At 43.7% G+C, this 10,584-nt stretch overlaps 1 protein-coding gene across 17 annotated transcripts in view; it reads right to left on the reverse strand.

The window, feature by feature from the left end:
- EML6 (EMAP like 6) overlaps positions 1–8,119 on the reverse strand; it is a 288,242-nt gene extending 280,123 nt beyond the window's left edge. For all 17 annotated transcript variants that reach the window (XR_015136910.1, XR_015136907.1, XR_015136911.1 and 14 more), the window contains exons 1-2: positions 7,809–8,119; positions 6,247–6,978 (exon numbers count right to left, since the gene is read on the reverse strand). Coding sequence is in view for 9 of the 17 variants with exons in the window: in XM_086326872.1 (XP_086182998.1) it covers positions 6,247–6,443 (197 nt within the window). In the remaining 8 variants the exon portion in view is untranslated. The remainder of the gene's footprint in view (positions 1–6,246; positions 6,979–7,808) is intronic.
- Between the last annotated feature and the right edge of the window lie 2,465 nt (positions 8,120–10,584).

The raw sequence follows: 10,584 nt of genomic DNA on the forward strand, positions 1-10,584 counted from the left end.
GGTGGCAAATACATCACCTACATCACAAAGGTGTCCAGAACCACTTCCTTGCAGGTAGGAGAGCCTCTAGGACAGCCCTGCCTAAAGATGCTGCCATGGAATAGGTTTTCACTTCCCACAGTATAATCTACATTCTTGTGGCCCGCTGGCGGTAGGGCCTATATAATTCTTTATAAGAGAGCATACTCCAGGGTCATGTTTTTCAAGCTGTGACCCATTATATAGTAGCCATATTTTAAAAATAAAACCATGGTCATATATTCTGAATTAAAAGGGATCTATGATATGATATGAGCAACTCTACTCATAACAGTAACTGAATGGAATATTTGTGAGTGTCCTGGGAAATCTAGGACATATGGTGGCAAAACCCATGAGGCATTAATGACCTGGATGAGAATTACTATGACCTTGGTCTTTCTCTGGATATCTAGACCAGAATTCTGGCCATACCAGGTTCTTTCCCATCCTGGTACCTTTGCACGTAACCTCTCTTCTCCATCACATCTTCACTTACCTGCCCCTTCTCATCCTTCAGATTTCAGCTTAAACACCATCTCCTTAGGGCACTGCTCTGGACACCTTATTTAAAGTAGCTTCCGCACCCTACTTGACCTAGTTCCCCTCTATGGTCATTCCCTCCTTAGTACTTAGCACAATCTGTATTCACCTTGCTGTCTTGTTCATTCATTGTTGGCCTCCTCCATCAGAATGGGGGCAAGAACTTGGTCATGCTCAATGCTGCACCTGGTATATTCTAGATACTAGTTTTTGATTAAAAAATAAATGAAAAAGTAAAATCTACCCAGTTTAGAGAATAAATAAATCTTAATAAAAACCACCAGACTAATAGCTTATTAACAAGAATAACAGTAAAATCATTTATGAACAGACCATAGGTAGTTTAGTCACTAAGTCGTGTCCAACTCTTGCGACCCCATGGACTGTAGCCAGCCAGGCTCTTCTATCCATGGGATTCTCCAGGCAAGTATACTGGAGTGGGTTGCCATTTCCTTCTCCAGGGGATCTTCCCAACCCAGGAATCAAACCTGGGTCTCCTGCACTGCAGGCAGATTCTTTACCAACTGAGCCCTTTCATTACACGATCATGCCAATGAACAAGCAAGTGAGATCCGATGAATAGAGGATGAGTGACTTTGCTTAAATCTCTCCCTCTCTGAGCTGTAACCTGTAAAATAAAGGCTCTCAGAGTTGTGGGTGAAGGGATTTCTGTGTGTGTGTGTGTGTGTGTGTGTGTGTGTGCAGTGTCTGGTACAGAGCAGGCACTCAACTCAATACAGGTTTGATTCTTTATAGTTACCCCTAAGTTCCCCTTATTCAAACTGGTCAAGGGACTGAAGTATATGAAATCAGATCTCCAGGCCTTCATGTGAATCTGTTTACCCAACACCCCAAGCCCAACCATGGCTGTTACACCTCTCTCTTCAAATTCAACAAGTACAATTGTGTGTACTTGCAGTACCAGATAATTTTAGCCATGTCACAATTGAGATTTAAAAAAAAAAACATTTTTTTTAACATCTCCAATAGTTCACTGTTTCAGGTCATTGCTTCAAATCTGGTGATGTTCTAAGATGAACCTGAACATGGTTCCATTTCTAGACAGAGTTCTAGTGATCTACTTCAAATAGCCTTGTGTAAAGCACAAAACTGGAAAATAGAGTTACAAGGAGTCATGAACTGACCAAGTTCTGGTTAGAAACAAGGCACAATGGTAGAGACCACAGTGACTAAGAAAAATTAAAGAGTGTGTAAAGCAGTGAAGTGATAGCTCTGGGCTTTGGAATCAGACTGACTTGGGTTCCAATTCCCATTCTACAGTCTGCTAAAGAGTGACCATGGGCAACGTCTTTAACCTCTCTGTGCCTTGGTTTTCTCATCAATAAACTGAGGCTAACCACAGTACCAACAGGATAGCACTGGGTCTACACTCAGGAAATATTGGTTCTGCTTATTAAATTCATTCTCAGCCTCAAGAATCTTATATACATTTACAAATGAAAATATTCAGAGTGAAGGAATGGCACTAAATGATACATATCAAGTGAGCAGCATTAGTCACAAAAGATGCAAAACTTTAGGAGTGCAAGGCACTTCTTCATCTAAGGGTGGTAAAAGGGCTCATGGGAGATGTGAGATTGAAATGAATGGGGCGCTTAAGACAGAGATACAAATAGGCTCCCTGTGGTGGCCACTTCCTATTTGCCAAACACTGTGGGGAACCTTGTATGTTATCCCCTTAAGCTAAAGTTAGATAACTTTAAATCTCCACGCACTGATGAGAAGATATGTTATTGATGACAGTTGAGACTCACAGAGATTTAGAAATTTTCCCAAGTCACCCAGCTGGTGGCAGATCTAGGTTCAAAATCAAATTTGTCCGACCAAAGCACATGCCCCCAACCAGTATGTCACTGGGGAAAGGGATTGGGAAGAGATGGACAAAGCAGGTGAGAAACTATTCCAGCATGAGGCAGGAAAGAACAGAGTCATGGAAAATAAAGGTATAAAGGTAGGTTAACACCAAAGAGAAAGGAAAACTCAGGAGTTTGGACTTCAGACTGTGGACACTGAAGAATCACTATTTTGTTTCTGGTGTATGTGTGTGTTTTTAATTAAATACTGTACTACTGCTATCGTTACTAAGAGCATTTACTGATCACCAACTAACGGCAAGGCCCCACAGTAAACTATCTGCATATATTATTTTAAATAGTTACCTGTTTGAAATTGAAATTCTGCAATTTAGTTGTTGTTAATTCCCTTCTTACAAATGAGGGCCTGAGAGGTCAAGTCACTCACCTAGAGGCCTCTAGTAAACAGGAGAGTGGATTCAAACCCAAGTGGGTGTGAAATCAAAGTCAGTGCCCTTTTCCCAAATGTGGTACTGCAGAAAAACCTCCCTTGCAACAGAGAGCCAGGAAAGAAGAGAAATGAAAATGGAGTCAGACACAAAATAGGGTCCCAGAATAAGGGAGAAATGTCTCCACTGGAGTCACCATGAAAATGATCGGGAGGAGACAGACAGTAAATGTGTGCATGACCTTTCCTTTCATTTGCTCCAGTTCTGTGTCATGGTCTGCTACCTGCAGCAGAAACCAAGTTAGTAATTATTCCTGCCTCGATTACTGTCCTTGCCTTCAAGCCCCGATTTGAGTGCTTCTGTTGCTTTAAGCATCTTCCTGTCCCATCACAACGCTATCAGAGCTAAAATATGGCATCATCCGCTAATCTGTTATCTGTATTGAAGGGTAATCATTCAAGAGAATAAAACTAAGCCTCCACATCCAATAAATCACATTATGCTTCACATATCAACATTTTTTAAAATCTGACTTAAACACATAGTCTTTCAAATCAGGAGGACACATATGCTGAGCTCTAATGAGCTCTGTCAAATCCTACATTATTATTAAAGTTCATCGTGATCTCAGAGATGATACAGTTTTCTAAAATGGAGTATGGCATCAATATTTGTTTGGCTGCTTTCTAGTTAGGATTCTAGGCAAAGTAGCACAATAAATAATGCAGTAGAAAATGTATGCGTTATGAATACATCATTCAAACAAATGCAAAATCTATGTGGATGATTACTTATCTTGTTTGATGGAATCAAGGGTTAGAAGTTTTAATATTCATGTCATGATTCCAAAACACCCCAAACATTTTTGCACTAAAATCTTAGCTTTAGTCCTCCTCATTCAATGACAAACATTAATATTTTAAATAGAAAATCAGTAGTATAACTAGCTATGCAGAAATGAGTTGAAATTCATAAAGATAAAAGAATACATATTTCTTCTCCATATGTATAGTTAATACATTAATATTCCTAAAATTTTACAGTATTAATTTCAAACATCTAATATGTTTCTGGGAATAAAATTACGAAGGAAATGGCACTTAAGAGTTCCATATACTAAGGATGAAAACAAATATGGTTTATATACTACCTTCACTGGATGAAGATATTTACATATATAAGATAAAGCAAAATAACAACATAAATATTCTGTATTCTCTAATTTTACAGTTCCCAATTATATAATGATCTGTGATTTGTGTTTTTTAATCTATTTGGCTTAATTTTATTCCTATGTGCAAACATATAGATGGATATTAAAGAACTCTGCTCTCCTACACATACTCAGACCCAACCAAATAACATGGAAAATTTAGTCCTTTCTCCACAGGCAGCCTTGCTACTATGTCTATTCAGCATAAAGATATAACTGCCTTAATAAACAGAAACTAAATCATCAGGTTTTTTTGTTTTCAACAATTGAAGCTCCCTGCAAATCCAGTTAGACAAATAAATTCATTCACCTTTTCTTCAAATCTGAGTGTTTCTTCAACTAAGTCAGATATCACAACAACCCCACTAGTCCAACAGTCTGTCATAACAGTGGTTCACTGCAACTCCACCCTTTTCCCACCTTCAGTTTCACAGGACATCTATTTTTTTTTTTTTCCTGTTAGAGGAAAACAATTAAGATTAGGAGTTCAAATCCTCAAAGTAGTTCAGTGAACTGTCACATTACTATTATTTAACCGCAGGGAATTTCCTGTTTAATTGCCACTTTCTCCCTTCCCCAAAGGACTACATCTTATTTTGATGGTGTAATGGAAAGCACTGTGTTAAGAAAGGGCAAAAACATAATAGGTTTTAATTTTTAAACATCTAACCTTTTCATGAATCACTGTTAATCATTTGCACCTGTGACTTTAATAATCAGCGTGGAATTACAGCAGCAAAATCTCCAGGACAGAACTAGGTGAGAACGCCCCAATCACAACCATTATCACAGCAGGGAGAGAAGAAAGCTCTTCTATCAAATGTGACATGAAGAAAGTTTTAAAAGTCAGTTCCACCAAATCTCAAGAACAGTTGAGCTCCTAGCACTTAAAATCTTCATCTTTTAAAAGTCAACATTTTTAATTTATATACATTTCACTATATTTTAATATATTAATATAGTTTTTTACTTTCTGTAACATTTTCTTTCAACTTTAGGGCTTGAGGAGGAAAAGGGCTCCAGAAAAATCACAATAGTACAAAGCGGGGTACTCGGGGAAGCGAGTCTTCTAAAGCATCCTTCCCATGGAGAAATTAAGACCAACAACATTATGCCACTGAACCATTTATTTCATTATGAAATGAGACATAGAGTACGAGTGGCAATATTCTGAAATGTGATGGAGGTTGTTCTACATCAGTGAACACACAAGTCTGGAAGGTATAAATACGGTCTCTGTCAGCTGTAGTCCATCCTCAGCAAGTCATTTTCCCTGTGGGCTGAGGCTCCCATATCGTGGAAACCTTCCCCAACTGCCAAGGGCTGAAAAGGAATTCCCTGTGAACAGCATCTGGACCACACCTTGTATGGTCACAGGAGAAGCTGACAAGGGCTGGAGAAAGATGCGTCTAGTCCAAAGATGAGAGGACAGGACCAAAAATCAAAATATATCCCTTTACAATTTAATAAGGAGGACCTTCTAAAATGGCTATTCATCCGGTTTTGTCTTCACCAGTCCAAGCCATTCACTACTAGATGTTGGTCATTCTGTGGGCTGGAGGGTAGGGTTTTGTTATACAGAAACTGCCAGTCTTTTGTACCCTCAGTGATGGTGTGGAAGCATCCATTTAGTGTATAAATATGATTCTCGGCACTAAGTCACTACCAAGTGAAATATTAGAGAACAAACTCCCCACCCACTGCAGAAATTTCCTAGTTTCCAAGCATGTGGAAAGAAGATTCCAAATTACCTTTAGCAAAATTTCCTTTCTTTTTTTTTTTTTTCAATCCTCTTACTTGCTGAGGAACCTTCTAAAGAGCCTCCCAAAGATGATACCCCCAGTTCAGGTTATTGGTCCTAAATTTTCCTAGTAAGGGAGGGAAAGAGAAGTGTTTAATAGCTCCCTAGGATCCTTCCACTTGTAGCAGGAATGAACACCTAAAAAAGCACCAGGACACTTAACTCCTTAGTGATTTAAAAAGCCTTGCTGAGCAACAGAGCAAGGGTAAGGTAAGCAACCCTTACCCTGCTTCTGCCCTAGCCTTAGAATCAGCAGCCCTTCTGTAATTCCCTGAGGTGCCAGAGAGACTCCTTTATTCCATAGGGCACCCAGATCTGACTCCACGAAATCCCAGTTAGTCATCCTTCTTCTCACCCTTCCAACCTCCACACCCAACCCCTCCACACCGCCCCAGGCCACCTCCTTACCTAATAATGTCGTCGTTGTGTCCCAGGAAGAATTTTTGGCTGTGCTCGCGGGTGTTGTAAACCACCCCGACCCCAGCCACAAAGTAGACCACCTCTTTGCCGGCGGTGTAGTACAGGTTGTTGCGGCACTGGTGACCCCGGTACCCGTACACCCACTCCAGCCGGAGCTGGCAGCTGGGAGCTGTCCGATCCGCCATGATTAGACGACCCCACTAGCCCCCCGGGGCCCCCGCGCACGGGTCCGCGGCCCCTGCGCGCCGGGTCTGTCCTCTCCAAGTCTCGGGCTGCGGAGGACCTGCAAAAGGCTCAGCGTGCAGCGCCGGGCGCTGATTTCCGCGGCGACGCACTCACACAGACCAGCACGCCGGCCGCCACCATCATCCACCGCCGCCGCCGGAGACGAGCCGCCGGTGCACGGCCGCCAGACCCCGCCGGGCGCCCCGGCTTCCTCTCCCCCGGGCTAGGCGTCTTCACCCGCGCGCGCGCTCCCGCGCGCCTCACTGCACCTGCGGGCTTCGGCCCCCGGGAGAGGTTTTTGGGAGGGTCACCCCGCCTTTTAAATCAAGGATCTGCATATCCAAACACTGATTACTCAGTTCGCTCACTGAAGTTTGCAGTGCGCGGGGCGGGGGCCTCGCAGCAGGCAGCGGAATTTATTCTGTGACAGCTTTAATTTGACAAGGAACTCCGGTAAGCTTTGCCATCGCCATCCTCGGATCCAAAACTGACAGTCTACATCCAGGAGGCGAGAGCCAGGAAGAAAGAAACAGATATTTTGCATAAGTCACCCAGTCCAAGCAAATGATCCCCAAACTAAGCCAAGTTTTTAAAAAATTGTCAACTATTCCTCTTTTCTGTCTCCAGATCCATCTTTTTTTTTTTTTTTTTTTTTTTCCCTCCCATATCCATCCTTTTAATGATACGAAATATGCCCTAAATGCTGCCGGGTGGTGATTACTGATATGATTTGAAAGAACATTTGCAGTTTCCCCATTAAGCCAGGGCAAACATGCAATGATCATCTTTTAGACTCTCCAATTAGTTGTGTATATATTCAGAATTCATATCCTCCGTGAACCCTCTCTTGGCCGAGAAAACCAGAACGAACTTAGCAGCTCTCACTAATCAGGAACTCCAATGGCAAGCTTCATAAAGATTTTTTTTTTCTGAATCGGAGGAAACTGAGACACTACGGTAGCTGGAGGCAGGAAAACACAACCTACAAAAGCTCTCAGTCCAGAAGAAATTATAAATAATTAACAAGTGACCGAAATCGTGTACCTTTCCCCAGAAACGTTTGCGCTAGCTATGGGGTCCCGTGGGCTCAAGGGTCTCGTCTCTAAGCCCGGCGTGGGGAGGAGCGCCCACGGAACCACTGGGGACAGCGAGCCCCCCCACACACGCGCACACACGTCCCAGGCATTGGTCGATGCCCACCCGAGGGATGCCAGCCCCCGGGGACACCCCGGCCTGCGCACAGTGCCGCGGCGGCTGCGTCCTGCACTCCTCCCACACCCGATCCAGGCTCGCCTGCGGAGCATCCCAGCTCTCCCGCCTCTAACCTCTGCTCTGAAACGGCGGCGCCAGCACGTCCTGGATCTCACAGGGCAAGCGAAATCCTCTGCTTGCCCGCCCCCCGCCCCTTTCCCCGCCTCCCGCACCGAGGACGGGCTTCGTCACTGGGACGCCACCGGAGAGAGGTTCTTCCTCCAGTCTAGGCTCCGGGGGCGGGGCCACACCGCCGCTGTCGGGAACCTAGGCTGGCGGGTTACTAGGCGAAATCTCGGCGCTTGGAAACGGCGACGCCCCAGAGCGCTGGGTCCGCCCCCTCCCTCTACCGCCCACGTCCCCCCCCCCGCTCCCGATGCATTCTGGGAAATGTAGTCCGCTCCACGAGGCCTCAGGCAGGGAGCACGCGGTGCCAAACCACGAATTCCAGGATTCCATGCGCCCAGAGTGGGCCACATAGAGGCCGCTAACCACGTCCCAGGTGCTTGCGATTCTGCAGAGCAGAGGCAGGCACATCAAGCACAACCTCTAGTTCTCGCCCTGAGTTCCCCAGTGACTGAGCTACTGGGCCGCGTGCGTGTATATCTAGAAAGAAAAGCAGTGAAGTTGGAATAAAGACCAAACCATCCCTATACCGGGAGAAATATCAATAACCTCAGATATGCAAATGGCACCACCCTTATGGCAGAAAGTGAAGAGGAACTAAAAAGCCTCTTGATGAAAGTAAAAGAGGAGAGTGAAAAAGTTGGCTTGAAGCTCAGTATTCAGAAAACTAAGATCATGGCATCCGGTCCCATCACTTCATGGCAAGTAGATGGGGAAACAGTGGAAACAGTGGCTGACTTTATTTTTCTGGGCTCCAAAATCAATGCAGATGGTGATTGCAGCCATGAAATTAAAAGACGCTTACTCCTTGGAAGGAAAGTTATGACCAACCTAGATAGCATATTAAAAAGCAGAGACATTACTTTGCCAACAAAGGTCCATTTAGTCAAGGCTATGGTTTTTCCGAGAGTCATGTACGGATGTGAGAGTTGGACTATGAAGAAAGCTGAGCACCGAAGCATTGATGCTTTTGAACTGTGGTGCTGGAGAGGACTCTTGAGAGTCCCTTGGATTGCAAGGAGATCCAACCAGTCCATCCTAAAGGAGATCAGTCCTGAGTGTTCATTGGAAGGACTGATGTTGAAGCTGAAACTCCAATACTTTGGCTAGCTGATGTGAAGAGCTGACTCATTTGAAAAGACCCTGATGCTAGGAAAGATTGAGGGCAGGAGGAAAAGGAGATGACAGAGGATGATATGGCTGGATGGCATCACCAACTCGATGGACATGAGTTGGGTGGACTCCGGGAGTTGGTGATGGACAGGGAGACCTGGCGTGCTGTGATTCATGGGGTCGCAAAGAGTCAGACACGACTGAGCGACTGAACTGAACTGATCTCTATACCACCTGAAGAATTTCTTCTGCACCTGTCCCTGAGGGCTACTGTAGCCGACTCAAGCCCAAGTGTGTTTCCCATTTCAGTTTTAGTTTTTATTCAGATGGAGTCTAATCTGTTAAAGTGCAGTGCTGCAGCATTTAAGAAAAAAGTTAGGCTGTCTGTTCAGTGAATTAAAGACCTAAATGTAAGACCAGAAAGTATAAAATTCTTGAAGTAAAAGATAGGCAGAACACTCGATCACATAAAGCAAGATCCTCTAGGACCTGCCTCCTAGAGTAATGGAAATAAAATAAAAAATAAACAAGTGGGACATAAGTATTGAAAAGCTTTTGCACAGCAAAGGAAGCTATAAACAAGGTGAAAAAACAACCCTCAGAATGGGAGAAAATAATAGGAAATGAAACAACTGACAAAGGATTAATTTCCAAAATATACAAGCAGCTCATACAACTCAATACCAGAAAAACAAACAACCCAATCAAAAAGTGGGGGAAAGACCTAAACAGACATTTCTCTGAAGAAGACATACAGATGGCTAATAACACATGAAAAGATGCTCAACATCCCTCATTATTAGAGAAATGCAAAACAAAACTGCAATGAGATACCACTTCACACCAATCAGAATGGCCAGCATCAAAAAGTCTACAAACATTGCTGGAGAGGGTGTGGAGAAAAAGGGAACCCTCTTGCACTGTTGGTGGGAATGTAAATTAATGCAGCTATTATGGAAGACGGTATGGAGATTCCTTAAAAAATTAGGAGTAAAACCACCATATGACCTAACAACCCCACTACTAGGCATATATCCCGAGAAGACCAAAACTGGAAAAGACACGTGTACCCCAATGTTCATTGTAGCACTATTTACAATGGTTAGAACATGGAAGCAACCTAGATGTCCACTGACAGATGAATGGATAAAGAAGCTGTGGTACATGTATACAATGGAATAGTACTCAGTCATAAAAAGCAATGCATCTGAGTCAGTTCTAATGAGCTGGATGAACCTCAAGCCTATCAAACAGAGGGAAGTCAGAAAGAGAAAGATTAATATCATATATTAATGCATATATATGGAATCTAGGAATATGGTACCGATAAATTTATTTGCAGGGCAGCAATGGAGAAACAGACATAGAGAACAGACTTATGGACACGGAGTAGAGGGAGGAAGGAGAGGTTGAGATGTATGGAGAGAGTAACATGGAAACTTACATTACCATATGTAAAATACATGGCCCATGGGAATTTGCTGTATGACTCAGGGAACTCAAACAAGGGCTCTGTAACAACCTAGAGGGGTGGGATGGGGAGGGAGATGGGAGGGAGGTTCAAGAGGGAGGAAGATTGGAAATGCTAGGGCTTGGATGAGCAGCTGCTGC

Source organism: Bos grunniens, chromosome 11 (genome assembly GCF_055505025.1).
Source record: "Bos grunniens cultivar Pamir isolate PY7600 chromosome 11, Bosgru_T2T1.0, whole genome shotgun sequence".
Taxonomy (NCBI): domain Eukaryota; kingdom Metazoa; phylum Chordata; class Mammalia; order Artiodactyla; family Bovidae; genus Bos; species Bos grunniens.